We start from the raw sequence: 19063 nt of genomic DNA on the forward strand, positions 1-19063 counted from the left end.
ACTCTGAGGGGGTCCTCGAAATTTTAAATAGGACTTATCCTTAACTCACCTTAACAGAATTAATGACAGAACACTAATCACCAGGTATTCAGAGAATTCAAGTCAGTGAGGTTATGGATCATGGTTTCCAGTAATTTGTAAATCTCCAGATGAGTTTCAGGCAACAGTACATTAGTAATAGCACCCATGGCTACAATTTTAAGGAGAGTCAAGTCTAACTTGGAAACTTGGAGCCTAAAGAAGAAAGAAAAGATCTGTTCTTTGTCTTAGGCAAAGTATCATGCACTCCAAAGCATATTCATACTCCAAAGCATAATTTCTTTTTTTTTTTAATGATTTATTTATTTATGTATACAAGAGCTGGTGTACAGGCCAGAGGTGGGTGGGGAGAGGACTCACCAGAGACAGAGTGAGGGACAGAATAGGCAGACTGACTGAACTACATTGCTGAGGGGCAAGTTAGGAGAGGTCTGCTGTGCCACGTGGGTAGCTCCCTGGACGGCCCAGGGGATCGAACTCTCTCTGTAGAGGCTGCAGACAGCTCCATAGGCAGTGTCTCAACCCCTTGTGCCACCAGGGAAGCCCTCCAAAGCACATTCTAATGACGAATGCTGGGTCCTGTTCTCACCAGAAAGGGAACAGCCTATTGAATAAAGGAAAGATGGGCACGAGGCATTTGCCACGCCCTTCTTTCCCTATACTCTGATTCTGAAGTTGCAGGCAATAAGGTGGAAGACCCGTGTGACTAGTGAACTTGGGGGTCTGAAAATAAGTAGTTACAATTTTCATTCTCAACTCTTTTCATTTTTATTAAAGATTTCATTCATACCTGTGAGAAGCTCTGCCACGAAGGAGACTGTGGACCATGCTCTCGCACATCAGTCATTTCCTGCAGGTGCTCTTTCAGAACAAAGGTAAGTTCTCAGCAGTGCTAGAGTTGTTGGCACAAATGCCTTTTAAATTGGAGATCATGGGAGGGAAGGAATCAAAATAAGTTCAGTTTTATTCCTGTCATACAATTTATGATTCATTCAATGCAGTCAGTGTATACTGACACCTCCTACAACCAGACCAGTTGTAGGATGGGCATTGAGGAGGGTCCAGCACTCATGACTCAGAGGCCAGTAATAAAGATAAGGCAAATAGACAAATAACTCTACCAAATACAAGTGAGATAATGGTAAACACTGGAAGAGAAGAACACCAGCTCTTCTACGAAGTTAGAGAGAACATAGTCCACAAGGTGGTGTTCACTTCTGACACCCACTGTATAAGAGTTTAGACAATTGCTGAATTAGAACAGTCCACCTGACCACCTTCACTGAAAGTCTAGTGGTCCCAAGACCACCCTCAAGATTTGATAATTTTCTTAAAGGACCTATATATAGCTCATTCAAAGCTGTTGTATACCTCGTTACAGTTTATCACAGGGAAAGAATATAGATTAAAATCAAAGCCAAGAGAAAGAAGCACTTAGGCAGAGCTTCAGAAAGTGCTAACTGGAATTTCCATATTTAGAGCAGAGTCCAAGAAAATACCAGGTACAAGCTTCCCATTATCCTCTCCTCGAGGATTTGTAATAACATTACTTTCTTGGCGTCAATATGTGATAATAAGCATGGAGTATTGCCAACCAAGGAAGCTCACCCAAACCTGGGTTTTCATTGGGGCTTCCTCATGTAGGCATGAGGTCCTGTCCCACTAGAGTTCTACTTATACTATGTGATTCAAAGACCCCCACCCTGAGACCATCAGTGAGGCCTGCCCTATACCCTAAAGCATATTAAACTATCTGGTAACCCAAGGTCTGAGGCAAATAATGACACTTCTATTGGGCATGATATTCCAAGAATTTAGAGATTATCTCCCAGAAGCCAATGGCAAAGGCCAGAACTCCCTTTGGTTAAGGTTAATGCTTCACTATACAAATGTTCTGTCAATTTTTACTTCTTGCCCTGGTGGTTTTGATTGGACTTTGTAATATAATTACAAACAGGGCATCTTTTCCATCTTGGAACTAGTGCCCATTCCTGTGTCTATAACCAGAAGAGTCATCCTTCCTGTGGAATTTTTAGGGTAATCTAACTTGTGGCACATCTAACTTGTGATCTGTTCTGCTCTCTGACCTGCTTCTGATCATATCAATGCCTATCAGCACCTGTCCCAGTGGAGTACAAGCTTTAGTGGAGGCAAAATTCTCAGCAGTTTGTTCTGTTTGTTAAATATAGCCCCAGGCCCTGGGTAACAGTCAACTTGGAGGTGATTCTGGGGCTATAGTCCATGAATTGGGAGCTAGGATAATAGGTAAGCTTTAGAACAAAAGGGAAAAATGTAAAAGTAGTGCTGTCTACATGAAACAATAAGTGTGAGCATGCATGGTGGTTGGGGTTCTGAGAGAAAGGTAAAATATAGTGTAACTATTTTGAGTGTAGGTGCAGGACCACTTAATATTTTGAAAATACCAGCTCGAGGACTTGTGAATACTGTGATTTAGAAATAAAAAATTTAGTAATGCCCAGAGGTGCTCTTGGTGACCAAGAATTAAAAGCATTTTTGCTATGAGTGAGTCAGAAATGGCTACTGGTATTTTGCTTTTCTCCCCAGATATCACTTTCTCTAACTCTGCTTGTTTGCTTCTTGATCATTCTCTGTCTTTATTCCCTCTACTAGTGGACCCATGTCATTGAGTGCATTCCTTCAAAAAGCTTTGTCAGAATTGTTTCCTTCCCCCCATCAAAATTGTGTTTCTGCAAATAAAAGTCTTAACTCTGAAATTGCAGGCACACTATCACTATGAATTGTTAAACCCTTTGGTAAAGTGACCAGTCTCTTAAATATGCTGGTATTCATTACCTCATTGCCAGATTTTTCTTGAAATGTCTATTGTAATGGGATAGACCTTTCTAGATAAATAGAATTTATTTCATAAAGTTTTAAAGGTTGTTTCCTTAATCATTTTGGTGGGAGTCTTTGAGACATGTTTACTACCTCTTGACAAAGAATGCTGTATTTAAGTGTTTATTGGTAATTCAATTTTATCTTAGGAATCTATGGGAACTCTGCCTTTCCCTACCATTATAATACCTCTCCATGACATTTCTTCTGTACAATCCAGTGTTTGCATTAACTGGAACACTCACTCAAGCAATTTTATGAGTCATTTGTACTGTATATCTTTATAGATACATCTCTACAGAGCATGTGGGGTGCTTTTTTATGTCATCAAATCCAGACAACTCATTAATTTATCTCAAACATCTTCCTAGCCAAGAAGCTTCAATTTCTTAGACCTATTCATTTCTGTTATCTACTCCAGTAGCTACCCTTTTTTTCTCCAAAGTCACTTTCACTAAGAACGTTTTCATCGTTTTGCTAGTTTGTACATGGCAATCTGTAAATGACATCAAAGCCAAATTCAAATGTAGATGCTAGGCAGCCAGCCAGGCTCACTGCCCTCGCAAGTGACTAACTTGGTTTCTACATTTCTGCCCTCTCCCATATGTTATTCAGGATTATTCCTCAGCAGAATTACATATGATAGAACTTTGGGACCATTCACACATAATTGAAACCACAGGAATAAAACTTTACAAAGTGCCAAAGGACTACTGTATTCCACCTTACTGCCATTTCACCAGTGTCCCCAGTGCTCTCGAGTGTAAAACTGTTTGCCCCTGCATTAAATGATACCAGATTGTTACATATTTTCAGTCCTTACATCTGTAGTTTTTTTTTAAAGATTTATTTATTTATGCATACAAGAGGTACAGGCCAGAGATGCAGGGGGTGAGAGGATTCCCCAGAGATAGAGCGGGTAGCAGAACAGACAGACTGACTGAAATACACTGCTGAGGGGAGCAGCGGACAAGATAGGAGAGGTCTGCCTCGCCTCCTTACCTCTGTTTTTAATGGCTTTATCTGCTTATACCCTTGCCAGGCAGTTTTCCACTTTGCTTTACATACCATTAGTAGCCCTTCTTTTCCATTCCGATTTTAGAATTCCTTACGTGCTGTGAGTTTGGAGGTCCAGAAGGTCATATCACAAATATTGTTGTATGTACACAAAAAGTCAGTAAACGTGGGGGCCTGTTGTAAGGAAAGCATATTAATAAAGGGACTGTGTTAATCTAACTCCAGACAGGTGAAGTTGGTGATTGACTGCTTAAGAAGTACAGGATATTTGGGGATAATTGTTACATTTAGCATTAAACTAAGTTATTTATTCCTAATGTAATTGCTATTTCTTTTTTTTTTTTTTCCCCCATAGGAACTTCCATGCACCAGTCTCAAAAGTGAAGGTATGACTAGGAAAAGGCATGAGGGAGATGTCTGGAGTGAATGCGTTGTATTTTGGTAGGGGATTGGGTTGTTTATATGTAAGAATTTGGAGAAAATACTGCTAAGACTTATGTATTCCATTGTATGTAATTTTTCTTCAAAAGAAAAAAATAATGAATTCTAGTTAATAGAATCTGAAAAATTTAGGGGAAGTGTATTAATGCCTACAGCTTACTTTGAAATACATCAAAAACTAAGATAAATTGATGGGTGGGTAGAAGAATAAATACGTGAAAAAGCAACTAATGATAGAATCTAAGTTTGGGTATATGGGTGTTAACTATGAAATTGCTTTAACTTTTTTCCCCTTTTTTTTGTTTTTCTTTAAGTACCGTAGTATTATAATGTAGAACATTTCACGTATACATCATTATAAATCAACATCTGTATATGCTACATTAAATTTACCACTAAAAGTTTTGTCCATCATCATACAATCGACCCCTTTTATCCAATTTACTGCCTTACTCTTTCTGGTAACCACTAATTCAGTCTTATAGTCTTAAAGTTTGTTTTATTTATTTGTTTTGTCTATTCGTTTTGAGTGAAATCATGCAGTGTTTTTCTTTGTCTGGCATTTATGTTTGAAATTTTTCATAATAATTGTTGGTGAGGGCAGTGGAGGTAAGTATTGAAACCAACATTTTAGCTAATGGAGCCAACATTTTACACAGTGACTGATGTTTGATCCCTTTAAGGCTTGAATAGACATGAGACACCTGGAACAGACGCAGCCAGCATTCTCCTTTACCTTGAGACCTAGAACATTGTTTCTTCCTTTGCCCTTGATCCCCTACTCTGTTGTGGATCTACCCTTGTTTTGCCATCCACCACATAGACTTTTATTTAAGCTTCCTTAAAACCTTTTTATAAAAGTGATAGAAGATAAAGTTTTACAAAAAATGAAAACTCTTGGGCCTCCCTGGTGGCACAGGGGTTAAAAACAGCACTATCAAACTATCATCAGCCACTGCAGCATGAGTTCAATCCCCTTCTGACCAGGGAGCAACCCACATGCACAGCAGACCTCTCCTGTCTCACCTGTTGCTCCCCTCAGCAGTGTCTTTCAGTAGATCCTCTTGATCTGCTCCCCACTCTCTGTGAATCCTCTCACCCCCCCATACCTCTGGCTTACACCCACGTTCTTGTATGCATAAATAAATAAATCTTTTTTAAAAAATAAAATAAAAACTCTTATTCTGATCAGGAAGAATGTTTTGGTTAGGATGCTTCTGGCTGCAGGCATGGGAAAACCCAAGGGAAGGTGACTTCAGCAATGGGAGGGGGGTTTACTGTCTTACTGTCTTACATAACAAGAAGTCTGAAGGCAGAACAAGTCCAAGGTTAGCTAATTGGAAGGTCAGTAAATAAGAATATAGTCAGCTTCTCTGATTTTCTTGATTTTTTGCCTCCTGAGTGTAAGTTAGCAGTTGTTAGCAGTTGACTCTTCACTCAACAGCATCTAAAGGAAAGAAGGAGATTCTTAAACTTCTCTTCCATCTTATAAGAGCAAGAAAATGGTCCTGAAAGACTCTCAACATATTTTGTATCACATACTCCTTCCTAAATCCTTTGCTAATAAGGGGAAGGAATACCATGACAGGCTAGACTATTCAACATTCACTTCTAGAACTGAGGCACACTTGGGTGCCCAATTTCTGAGCAAAATTAAGGATCTGTTAGCCTCAGAAGATACGGAGTAGCTTGTTTGGCAAGTAACTAGAAATATCTACTTTAAAATCTCAGCAAAGGGGCCTCCCTGGTGGCACAGACGTTAAAGACACAGCGCTATCAAGCTATCGGCAGCCACTGCAGCATGAGTTCAATCCCTGGCTGGGGAGCTAACCCACATGGTGCAGCAGAGCTGTCCTGTCCCGCCCGCTTCTCTTCCTTGGCGGTGTATTTCAGTGGATCTGCCTGTTCTGCTCCCCACTCTGTCTGATGAATCCTCTCACCTCCCCCATCTCTTGCCTACACACCAGCTCTTATATGCATAAATAAATAAATCTTTAAAAAAAAAAATCGCAGTAAAAATTGTGGATAGTAATTTTTTTTAAAGATTTACTTATGCGTACAAGAACTGGGGTACAGACCAGAGTTCTGGGGTGAGAGGGCTCACCAGAGACAGAGTGGGGAACAGAACAGGCAAACTAACTGAAATACACTGCTGAGGAGAGCAGCTGGCAAGACAGGAGAGGTCTGCTGTGCCATGTGGGTCAGCTCCCTAGCCAGGGATCCAACTCATGCAGCAGTGGCTGCAGATAGCGTCATAGTGATCAGACTTCATCCCTTGCACCCCCAGGGAGGCCCTGCTTTTAATTTTAAAGTAAATAAATGAACAATATAAAGTGAGAATACGCCTTCACCCCATTCCCCCCTCCTACTTCCACTTCTCTGTTTCACTAACAGTAGTTTGTTAGAATCCAATTTCTCTGCTTCTTCTCCAACACTTGTTGTTTTCCTTTTTTTTCCCCAAAGTTATTCTAAGTGGCTGTGAAGTGATAGGTCAGTATGGTATTGATTTGCATTTCCCTAATTACTAATGATGTAGAACATTTCTCTATATTCCTGGGCAATTGTATAATTCCTATGGAAAAGAGTCTATTTAAATTCATTGCTCATTTTAAAAAGTTGTGTTGTCTTTTTGTTGTTGATTGTGAGAGCTTTATATACATATATGTAATATATATATAATTCTGTATATATTTTTTAAGATTTATTTTTGTTTATGCATACAAGAACCGGGGTATAGGCCAGAGGTGCTGTTGGGTGAGAGGATTCACCAGACAGAGTGGGGAGTAGAACAGGCAGACTGACTGAAATACACTGCTGAGGGGAGCAGCGGACGAGACAGGAGAGGTCTGCTGCACCATGTGGGTAGCTCCCTGGCTGGGAATCCAACTCATGCTGCAGTGGCTGCTGATAACTTCATTGTGCTGAGACTTAACCCCTTGTACCACCAGGGAGGCCCGCTTTTTATGTATTTTATAAGATAAATGATTTGCAAATATTTCCTCATATGTATTGTCTTTTTACTTTATTATTTGATGCAAAAAAGCGTTTAACTTGATCAAGTTGGAGTTAGGTTTTTTCCATTTTCCTTGTGCTTTGGGTGCCCTTGCTGCTTTTGAAAGTGTATCTGTAGGAAGGATTCCTTAAAATTTCCAAAATTCTATTTTAGAGTACTCTAAAAGTTAAACTACTTTTAGAGTAAAATACTCTAAAAGTACTCTGAAAGTTAAATTCCCGTTCACTATGAGTGTGCATTTTTATCCACACCTTCACCCATACCATGTATTAGTCTTCTTATTTTCTTTATTTTTTTGACAATCTGACAAGTAAAAAATGATTTTTAAAAAAAATGTTTAATGAGGGCCTCCCCAGTGGCGCAGCGGTTGAGTGCTGGGTTGCGAAGCTGCCCGCAGCCTCTGCAGCGCTGGTTTGATCCCCGGCCACCGGGCGAGGGTCCCACATGGCGTGCAGACCTCTCCTGCCGCCTGCTGCTCCCCTCAGCAGTGTATTTCGTCACTCTGCCTGCTCTGCTCTCCCCTCTGGCTCTGGTGAATTCTCTCACCCTCCCGCGCTTCTGACTGTACCCAGTGCTTGTATAAATAAATAAATAAATCTTTTTTAAAAAGTTTAATGAGTTTATTGTAATATTTATAATATTTACTATTGTAATATTTATAATATTTAATAAGCATTTTTACCATATAATTTATTTACATTATTACATTTATATTTCTTCAGCCTGTAGTCACTCAAATATTTGTTAAATGAATGTTCATATCTTTTGCCTTTTCTTTTTAATTGGCCACAGCAGATGCTACATTTATCTGTGACAAGCGGTGTAATAAGAAACGATTGTGTGGACGACATAAATGTAATGAGATATGCTGTGTGGTAAGTGTACCTATCATTAGGTGTGATCAGATTACATTCTGAAAGCCTCAACTATTTGGAATGTAGCCCAGATTTAGAAACCACTAGGTGGGGTCCCCTGAGCAGCAGAGAGTTGCCCAGAGAGGCAGATAGGGCCATTTTAAGCATCAGCCAGATTGAGAAGTCACCCACTGGCGATGTGAAGGAAGAAAAAGAAGATAGAAGGCCTCAGAATGCAAGACCAATACATAAGCATACAGTCCCCTACAGGAGATTATGCTCTGACCCACAAAACAGACTGGTCTGACCTTAGCAACTCTGGTTTTAGGTTTAATATACTCTTGGAGTCAGGTCAGTAGGCAAAATGTAGCATTTTTGAAAGGAGCACACATTACAGCTGAAATATTCATTTCTGTAGAACAAAGTAAAGGATGTAAAGTCAATAAATACTGTGTTATTGTGTGTGTATAAATAAGATAATGCTGTAACCAATAGCATGAGTGCATATATACTCACATGCATATGTGCATATGTGTCATTTATATAACACGGTGAAGGATGATGAAATTGTACAATATATCAAAACCTACTTCTAAAACAGTATTTGAAGATTTAAAGACTTCCTCTTATTACTGAAAATATCAAACATATAAAAATAGATAGTGTGAGTCCCATAGACATCTAACTTCAGTAGTGATCAACTCAAGACTAGTTTTGTTTCATTACATTCCCACCTATTTCCTTTGCCTTGAGTATTTTGAAGCTAATCCCAGATAGCGTTTCATCCAATAAATGTGAAGTAATTCCTTTTCATTAGTCTTACTGTTTATAAAAATATATAAAATGGTGATATTTGTAAACAACTATAAATCTCTTTTCCTAGGATAAAGAGCACAAGTGTCCTTTGATTTGTGGGAGGAAACTCCGCTGTGGCCTTCATAGATGTGAAGAACCTTGTCATCGTGGGAATTGCCAGACGTGCTGGCAAGCCAGTGAGTGTATATGTTACTGTACATATACTGTATATGTATTGTAAGAGTTTTCTATAAATTCACACATAATATGTTTTGAGAGATTGGTTTGCGTAGATTGATGTGGATTACTGAACTAAACCTTAGTATTTCAGGTATGGTGATATTTTCTTTTTTTCTTTTTTTTTTTTTTGTTATTCCTAGTGTTGTATTGTCCTTGAATGTATAAAACTTGGTATATAAGCAGTGATCCTAGGATGGGGTCTGGTTCACTAGTGGATGCCTCTTTTCGCTGTCTGTCTCTTAAATATTGACCCAATTTCTATCCTCAGCAGTCTCCTTTCTCTGGTATTAGGGGCAGTTTCAAACTTTTTGGTTTTAGAACTCATGTACTTTTTTGTTGTTGTTAATTGTTTGTTAAAAGAAACTATTTGTTATTTGAGCTATTTCTGTGTCATAGTTTAAGAACACAGGTCTATGACAAGTTTCCATGGAAGTCAACCCAAGGAAATTTATATGCCATAATAACTTTATACTGTGAAAGATACCAGCTTCCTCATCGTCACAAAATCTTTGATGAAATTCTAATTTTTTTTTTAAAGATTTATTTATTTATACAAGAACTGGGATAGTCAGAAGCGCAGGAGGGTGAGAGAATTCACCAGAGACAGAGTGGGGAGCAGAACAGGCAGACGGACCGAAGACACTGCTGAGGGGGAGCAGCAGGCGAGGCAGGATTCCATGTGGGAATCTCCCTGGCCGGCTGGGAATCGAACCCACGTTGCATAGGCTGCAGACAATGTCACAGAGTGGTACTCAACCCACTGCGCCACCTGGGAGGCTGAAATTATAATTTCTTTAGAAATCTGCGCCTTCTTTCTTGGTTCACCCACAGCAGACTTATAGAAAGCAGCAGATCCCAGGGATGTGATGAGTGTTCCAACAATATGAAATCTCAGGTGCTTGGCCAGAAGGCCTGGCATCTGAGGTTTTAACACAAGAGCACTGGAAGCCACGATAATTATTCCATTCCCCTTGATAGCTCAGTACCAACATCATTCCTTAAAAATTTACCAGAAGGGCCTCCCTGGTGGTGCAAGGGGTTAAGACACAACCAATGAAGCTGTCTGCAGCCACTGCAGCACGAGTTCGATCCCCAATCAGGGAGCAACCCACATGGCGCAGCAGACCTCTCCTGACTTGCCCACTGCTCCCCTCAGCAATGTGTTTCAGTCAGTCTGCCTGTTTTTCCCGGCTTAGTCTCTGGTGAATCCTCTCACCATCCACCCCAGTTCTTGTATGCATAAATAAATAAATCTTTAAAAAAAAAAATTACCAGAAACTCCAAAGAGCTTTTTAAGTGAGTTATGTTTACTGATATGTAATGTATTCAAGGGTCAAGATTTTTTTTTTTACTGCTTCATTAAGGACTTTCCTAAGTAAAACTGGCATTTTTTTTTTTTTTTTAAGTGCTTGGCAGTGAAAAATACAAGGATTATAGTTTGGTGTTACTGCCTTGATTTGTACTAAGGGCATCAAGCCATTAAGCCATTGTACTTGCCATTGTCTTTGCACCATCAATGCAAATGTCAGCATAATGAAAAAAGGCAGGTATTATCTTAATATGAAAATAATTTTGACCTTGTGGGCTCCCTGAAAGGATCTCAGAAACCCCTTTGAAGTCAACAGAGAACAGTTTAAAACTGCTGCAATAAAAGATTGGCCTAGATCAGGGTTTCCCAAAATGTCTTCCCTGAATACTAGGCCTTTGTCATTTCAAAAGGGAGTTGAATCAGTGCTTTGTTACAAATCACACACGAGAAGGTTCATAAAAACAATTTATGTAGGGGACTTGACTATTTCACATTTATTAGTTCATTCATTAGCTTGTTGGGTAGATAGGTCATAGTTTAGCACACCTTTTCAATCCAAGAAAAGAAAGCTCAGAGGGTTTAAATTACCTGCCCACAGTCACTAAGCAAATAAGTTCAAGGTCCAAGTCCAGTAACCTCAGTCTCCTGACTATTTTTACATGGCTCTTTCCGCTGCATTGTGTAGCTTCTTAAGGGTTTGCTGGAGAGTGCTAGAGAAGAACAATAGGTGGAGGGATCCAGAAGGCCCTGGACTTGTCAACTATAGTGTCCTAATTGGGAACTGTGGTCAAATGCCTGGCCTCTACCAAGGCCCAGAATTGGAGAATTGTCTTCCCTTGGGGTCTCAGGATTAGTAGTGCTCTTGACAAAGTGCCTGCTTGTTAGAGCTGACCCATGTGAGCCCACGTTTTGATCTGACTTGCAAATGTGCCTAGTGAACTCAAGTGTACCTCTGAGCTTCATTTCAGCTTCATGTTTTTAGCATGATAGTTGTTGATTATAACTATCAGCATTTTCTTAAATGGCTTCAGTGGTTCTCTGCGGTTTTAATTCAAATGTATATTTTTGTTTGTTGATTACTTGTGACTTTCATAATCTCTGTCCTTTTTCCTAACCAAAGGAGTTCACAAAAAAAAAGCTACTATCTTTAGTGGAAGTCTCCTTTTTCTCTCAAAAAGAGATGGTCTATAAAGCTGTTATTTATAAAATACATGTGTTGGGTTACTCATGGACTTAGATTTCATTGCAGTGAAAATGGAACAGCACTTTGTATCAATCTGCTCTTTTGTCACCAGCTCAACTTTAAAAAAACAAAACCTTTTTTTTAAAAAGCAGCCCCCCCTCCCCCATTCTCCTCAAGGAATAAAATCCAAAAAAGGTGAGGGGGAATGTGTGTGAGTGTGTAAATATATCCCAGATTCATGAAGCGTTGTTTTGTTTCACCTTCTGCTCCACCAGGTTTTGATGAATTAACCTGCCACTGTGGCGCATCCGTGATCTACCCTCCAGTTCCCTGTGGTACCAGGCCCCCTGAGTGTACCCAAACCTGTGCCAGAGTTCATGAATGTGACCATCCAGGTGGGTCCCATCTCCTTGCCTCCACACCTCAGAGCCAGCTCACACCATGTCATTTAGGATGTTGTGTGACTTGCACCACTCTGAGTTTATGCTGTGATGCTCCCACTCCTTCCCATACTTAGGGGCTGCATCTGTGATCTGGGCCACAGCTAGGAATCAGTGCCACCATCTGCCAGATTCATCTGTGTGTTTCATTATAATTTGAATCTCTCCTTATCAATGAATATTTTTCCAGTATAAATTTTAATGATAGTGGAGTGTCCTGTCATATAGATAGACCATAATTTATTCATTCAGTCTCACATTGCTGTACATTTAAGTGTTTTCATTTTCTCTCTAATGGATTGCTACAGACACCAAGCCAACAGCTGCTTGTCTTTACCTGTTTTCTGTATGTGCAGTCTTGGCACTGGCATTCCTTTTAGACAATAGTGGACCCATCATTTCATTTTAACCAAGTCCCAGAGACAAACCTGAAATTACTAAAGTCACCAAATATGACACCTACAGTAAGCCTGGCTATATGATTCAGACTGAAAAATAGACAACTATCTGAATCTTTAAGTTAATAGAGTAAGATAGAATTCAGCTAATTCCCTATGAAGTAAAAACTGCCTTCCTTGCCTAGGAATCTTTGGGTGGCCCTCCCAGCTTAGTTTGCAAGTCTCTTTGGTATTCATACCAGCATAAAGCAGATACTCAAGCCAAAAACCACCAATGCCTGCCTTTACACTTACTTTCAGATATTACAGATGAAGTTGAGATTCTGCTCGTTAATATCCATACTAAGAACTTAGCCAATTGTGCATTGTATTGCTTTAGCCTGCTTTTGATCAGCATTCATTTAACCTTTCTTGAATGTCTGTTGTATATCCAGCATGATGTCAGACACAAAGGGATGTTCAGAGGAATTAAAAAATAGTTCATGACTTGAGGTTCTTACAGTCTCCTTAAGAAGAGGGGATGGTAATTAAATACACATGACACAACCAGCCATTACATGAAGATTGACCCGATAACATGGCAGCAAGCCATCTGAGTAAGAACTAAGACACCTGGGAGTGTAAGAGAACTCAGGGCGGAGTGTGACTAGCCAAGGAAGGCTTTGTTATAGGAGATGAGTTTGGATAAACTGCCTCTTACAGGCAGTAAAGAAATTGAAAGGAGTCAGTGGAAATATATTAGATGGAGTGACTAGCAAAGAAGCCTGAGCAAATGTGAGCAGGAGTTGTGTAAGGTAGGGTCCAAAGAATGACTAAGTAGCCTAAGAGCATGCAGACCTTGAATGGGGCTGTGCCTCAGGAGGTAGAGTAGAAAAGCCGCCTCCCTCTCTGTTTGTGTGTTGGGCATGTCTGTACCCCAAAAGAAATTGGGTTTCTTTTTCTCACTCAGTGCTCAGCAGCTTTTTACTTTGCTATAATTATTTTTGAAAGTACCCCCAACTCTTGAATTTAACATCAATTTAATATCATATGCTGCCCATAACGTGTAAGAGTTTATGTTGTCTCATTCAAACATTATTGCTATTTTACCTTTTTTCCTCTGCAGTTTATCATTCTTGTCATAGTGAAGAGAAGTGCCCCCCTTGTACATTCCTAACTCAAAAATGGTGCATGGGCAAACATGAGGTATGTTTTCTCCCTCAAGTGTTCATTGTTTCATCCAGAGTTTGTCTCATTGTTTCTAAGAATAAGTATACTTCAAGAAGCAGGTTTGCTATTGCCACTTCTGTCTCTCTTTTTATTTATTTATTTTTTAAGATTTTTATTTATTTTGGGATAGAAGAACTGGGATGCAGACCAGAGGTTTGGGGATGGTGGGAGGATTCACCAGAAACAGAGTGGGGAGCAGAACACACTGCTAAGGGGAACAGTGGGCAAGACAGGAAAGGTCTGCTGTACCATGTGGGTTAGTTGGGGATTGAACTCTGGCCACCAAGATGGGATGTTGAATGAGGTAACGCTGAGACTTACCCCCTAGGCTACGAAGGAGGCCCTCTCTCTTTTTAAAATTAAGGGATAGCTTGTATAAAATTAAATTTACTTTTTTAGCACATAGTTCACTGAGTTTTGACAAAAGCATTTTTACGCTTATGTAACCACTACCAAAATCAAGATGGAAACAGTTTATTCACCCCCAAACATTCATTTGTGCATTTCTGTAGCACCTTTCCTGGCTTGCCCCCTTCAGAACCTGTTTGTTCTAGTAGTTTTACCTTTTCCAGACTGTCACTTAAATGAAATTTAACTACAATCGGTGGTATTTTGAGCTGTTTTGCTGTCATTTTAAATCTTGTTACAATTAAATGAAACTTAACCAGTTGACTTTGAGACAACTTTTAATCAGTATGGGGAAAGGTTGTTAGCCTAGGAAAAGGTGTTAAATGAGAGTATCCCAAGAATGGAAGCAGGATTTCCACCAGCTGCCTCTGTTCCTTCTCTCCACCCCCTAGGAACTTCCCATCATGACCAGTGGGCCAAAATATCTTCTTCTCGGATCTCCTGCACCTCCATATTGTTGCTAACAAAGAGAATCTTCCCTCATTTTTAGCCTCTAAACTGTATTTGGGGGCCTCCCTGGTGGCGCAAGGGGTTAAGCACAGCACTGTGAAGCTACCCGCAGCCTCTGCAGCACAAGTTGGATCCCCGGCCGGCCAGGGAGCAACCCACATGATGCAGAAGACCTCTCCTGTCTCGCCCGCTGCTCCCCTCAGCAGTGTATTTCATTCAATCTGCCTGTTCTGTTCCCCGCTCTGTCTCTGGTGAATCCTCTCACCCCCCGCACCTCTGGCCTGTACACCAGTTCTTGTATGAATAAATAAATAAATCTTTAAAAAAAATAAACTGTATTTGGCACTGTGGACTATAGGTCATTTAAAGCACTTTAATTTTTTTTCTTAATTTAAAAAAATGCATGTTCATTGTAGACAACTAAGAAATTACTGTTTTGTCACCCAGAAAAATCTTTAATATTCTGGTGTTTAGACTCTCAGGCATGTGTGAGACATATGTTTGCCTACTCTGATTAAGATTACACTCTTTGAGGGCCTCCCTGGTGGCCTACTGGTTAAGTCTCAGCACTGTCACCACTATGGCCTGAGTTTGATCCCCAGCCAGGGAGTTAACCACATGGCACACCAGACCTCTCCTGTGTCGCCTGCTGCTCCCTTTAGCAGTGTATTTCAGTCAATCCACCTGTTCTGCTTCCCACTCTGTCTCTGGTGAATCCTCTCACCCCACCGCCGCACCTCTGACCTACACCCCAGTTCTTCTATACACAAAAAATTTAAAAATAAATAAAAAGATTACACTCTTTGATAACCTGCTCTTTTTACTTCATCACATATTGGCCAACATTTCCTGAAACTCTTGACATCTGTGAGAAAATGCTTTCAGTAATTCTTATCTTGATGGGCATATTTTTCCATTTATTATGACTAGTTCTCAAGTCATAATCCTTGGTATTTATTCTTCCTCTACTGAGGAAGGCATTTCTAGAGGAAGTAACATCCTAAAGGAAAATGAGAAGATTGGCAAGTAATGTGGGGAGGGAGAACAGAGCACAGCCACAGCATGTATAAAAAATATCCCCAGCACCTTGGTAGTAGAGTACATAAGTGTTTAGTGATTAGGAACTACATTCTATCAAACTGATTCCAAAGCAATTAGAAGCATGTATACCCTAGACTTTGAAAGACTCTTCAAGAGTAGGAGTTAGAGGACCCTGGAGTCAAAATATATTCCTCATTCTAGGGATTCTCAAAAGAATTTGAGTAATCTTTGGCCCCATGAAAGTAAAATTCTTCCTGGAATAAAGTTGCTTTTTTTCCTCAAAAAATGAATTGGGGATTCCACGAACTCTTGCCTCTTAATTTTTTAAATGACATAACTGCCTAAAGCTAAGCAGACGTGAAGAGAGTTGAATATTTAATTACATAAAACAACCCTGGCAGGGTGGGCTCAGGATGCCTCCCCTCCAGAGTTTGTCTTATAAACTCGGTATCCTAGCTGTTTGCAAAGGAGGGGAAAATGATATGCTCCTTCCAGTTGGGCATTTTCAAACACTCTGGTTACCTGGTTTCATGTGCTTATTACCCACCTCAGAAAGTTTTATGCTCTAAATCACACTTGGCTGCTACCACAAATCCTTTTGAATCATACAAACATTATATAAGGTTCAGATTTGTTTTCTTTCCAGACTAAAAATCAACCTGATTTTTTTCAGATAAAGAAAGCTTTTTCTAAAAGAGCTCATTTAAAAATTTTGTACGAGTTCAGAAATGTTTAAATAAGAAATTAAAACTCACCCCAGATCCCACACGGAAATGAGATCTGGCTGTTTCTGTCTGTCCTAGTTACGGAGCAACATCCCCTGTCACCTGGTTGATATCTCTTGCGGATTACCCTGCAGTGCCACCCTACCTTGTGGGATGCACAAGTGTTTGAGACTCTGTCACAAAGGAGAGTGTCTTGTGGAAGAGGCCTGCAAGCAGCCCTGCACCACTCCCAGAGCTGACTGTGGCCACCCATGTATGGCGCCCTGCCACCCCAACTCACCCTGCCCTGTGACTGCTTGTAAAGCCAAGGTACGTGTTCCTGACTCCAGGTGGGCCATTAGCTGTGTTTCTGAGGCTGGTAGTGATTCCAAACCTGCCTGCAGCAGTGCCTGAACACATTTCTTAATCACGGGTCATTGATTATAAGGAACAGTAAGTTAAGCTAGCAAGATAAATTGTACAGATTTCTGTCTGCCCAGGTGCCCACTGCCTGGATGTATGCTGTCTCCCTTAGATCCACTCTCAAGAGGGACTCTGCCCGTGCCCTTTATTCAGTAAATACGTCAGTGTGTGTTTAGATGAGACATTTTTCGTTGCTGGTGCTAGGCCTGTAAGCAGGAGACACATGGTCCCATTAGTTATATGGGACAGTTACTAATTACCCAAATAATTATGACTATGATGTGCAGTAGTTAAACTCTTGTAGATTTAACCTGGTCTGAGGGGTAAGCACCTGGGGAGGTAAGAGCAGAAGAATGAGGTGGAGTTGTTGAGGCCTTCACTGGCTCTGGGTCAAGTGTCTACCTCTGGTTTAGTGGTGAGAACTTCCAGGCTTAACCCTTTAGGCAGGATTAAAAACAGAAGGTTCCAGAAAGGGGCTCTGTAGACTGGACACATCCTACCTTATCAACTATTACTACTTAGTCCATGTCTGATTAGCTTCTTCCAACCTGGAAGGTGACAACTCAAATCTTTCTATTCTCTGACATGGTTTGATTGGAGGGAGACTTTTAAAGTGATACTTGCCTGTGTCTTTCAGTAGATCTGCCTGTTCTGCTCCCTGCTCGCTCTGATGAATCCTCTCACCCCCTGCACCTCTGGCTTACACCCCAGTTCCTGTATGCATAAATAAATAAATCTTTTTTTTAAAAAAGTAGGGCCTCTCCTGGTGGCACAGGCAGTTGAGCACCATGCTGTGAAGCTGTCCACAGCCTCTACAGCACCGGTTAGATCCCAACGTCAATCTGCCTATTCTGTTTTCCACTCTGTCTCTAGTGAATCCTCTCACCCTCCTGCGAATCTGGCCTGTACCCTGGTTCTTGTATCAATAAATAAATCTTAAAAAAAAAAAGTGAAACCTGCCTATTCACCTGCTCATGTGTTAATAGTCATTGTTAATTCCTATTTCAGGTAGAGTTGCAGTGTGACTGTGGACAAAGAAAAGAGATGGTGATTTGCTCTGAAGCATCTAGCACTTATCAAAGGTTAGTATTACTTAAACAAAAACAGTTGGTGCATCTAGGTAGACGTATATGTGTGTTTATTGTAGGATACGTGCAGCTTTTCTAGAGATTGTACAGTTTTAAATACAAATTTTCTTAAATTTAGATTTTCTGATTCGAAGGGAAAGTACTGCTTTTTATGTACCTCTCTTTCCCTAAGTTTTATTTTAAAATGACCTTTTTATTTCTCTCTCTTCCTCCCAAAAAGAGGTCTTATTATACCATGAGATCAGAAGGGGAGATATTCTGAAGTTGGTGAATCACTTTAACATTGCACCATTTGTGATGGCATAGCAGGTCCTAGTGCTGTGCTCCTCCCCTAGGGTGGGGTTTCTGACTGCTCTGTGAGGTGTCTTTGCAGCTTCTTGAATCTTGGGACTCGTGTTAATAGGGATCTGGGTACAGAAGCGGTGGTGTTAGTAAATGATGGTTGTGTGTATCTGATTAAATGCAGAAATGTGCCAGGAAGGTGGTACATCAGAGTGGCTGTGTTTGAATGCCTGCAGGGTGCCAGGCATTGACCTGGATGCTCAAAGGGGTACTGAAGAGTCAATTGCCTCCTTGCTTCCTGGGGAGCTGCTTAGAATCTAATTGAGGAGATACGACATAAATATGTGGGTGGTACATAATAAACCAGCTTCCAAGGCCATACAAATCATCAAGTAGTAGATTTGCCTTGAAAGAGATCTTCTGTGTGCATTGAGTAGGTACATTCTTTTAAAACTGCAATGCCTTTTCTTCCCTTTTTAATACTTCAGAATAGCTGCTATTTCCATGGCCTCTAAAATAACAGACATGCAACTTGGAGATTCAGTGGAGATCAGCAAATTAATTACCAAGAAGGAAATACACCAAGCCAGGTTAGTTTTTTAATATGTAGCTATGCTTTCTTATCCCTTTTATGATTAATTTCTAGAGGGCAGGAACCATTCATTTCTCTCAGACCAACCCAAAAAGTCCTACTCAGGAGATAGCTAAGACCAAAGAAATCTTTTCCAGGCATCACTCCAGACGGTAGCCAGAAAAAGCAGAGATCTAGATAAGTCCAACCCACCCCATAGGGGAATAGAGAACCTGAGTGGTGGCTGTGACTAGAGATGGGGGTGGGGTTGTCAGAGGCACCCCAGGGAGCATGTTAGGGTC

At 40.5% G+C, this 19063-nt stretch overlaps 1 protein-coding gene across 2 annotated transcripts in view; it reads left to right on the forward strand.

Annotated features, from left to right (window-relative positions):
- Positions 1-19063, forward strand: part of NFX1 (nuclear transcription factor, X-box binding 1) — a 57453-nt gene that overhangs the window by 28015 nt on the left and 10375 nt on the right. The window contains exons 10-18 of one of the 2 annotated variants that reach the window (XM_037495312.2): positions 817-914; positions 4268-4298; positions 8159-8241; positions 9104-9212; positions 12023-12142; positions 13691-13770; positions 16497-16727; positions 17829-17902; positions 18679-18780. In XM_037495312.2, coding sequence (XP_037351209.1) covers positions 817-914; positions 4268-4298; positions 8159-8241; positions 9104-9212; positions 12023-12142; positions 13691-13770; positions 16497-16727; positions 17829-17902; positions 18679-18780 — 928 coding nt within the window. The remainder of the gene's footprint in view (positions 1-816; positions 915-4267; positions 4299-8158; positions 8242-9103; positions 9213-12022; positions 12143-13690; positions 13771-16496; positions 16728-17828; positions 17903-18678; positions 18781-19063) is intronic. The other variant, XM_037495313.2, reaches the window with a different exon arrangement.

The sequence above is a fragment of the Talpa occidentalis genome, unplaced genomic scaffold, assembly GCF_014898055.3.
Source record: "Talpa occidentalis isolate TD23 unplaced genomic scaffold, MPIMG_talOcc4v2.1 talOcc4.7, whole genome shotgun sequence".
NCBI classification, from domain to species: domain Eukaryota; kingdom Metazoa; phylum Chordata; class Mammalia; order Eulipotyphla; family Talpidae; genus Talpa; species Talpa occidentalis.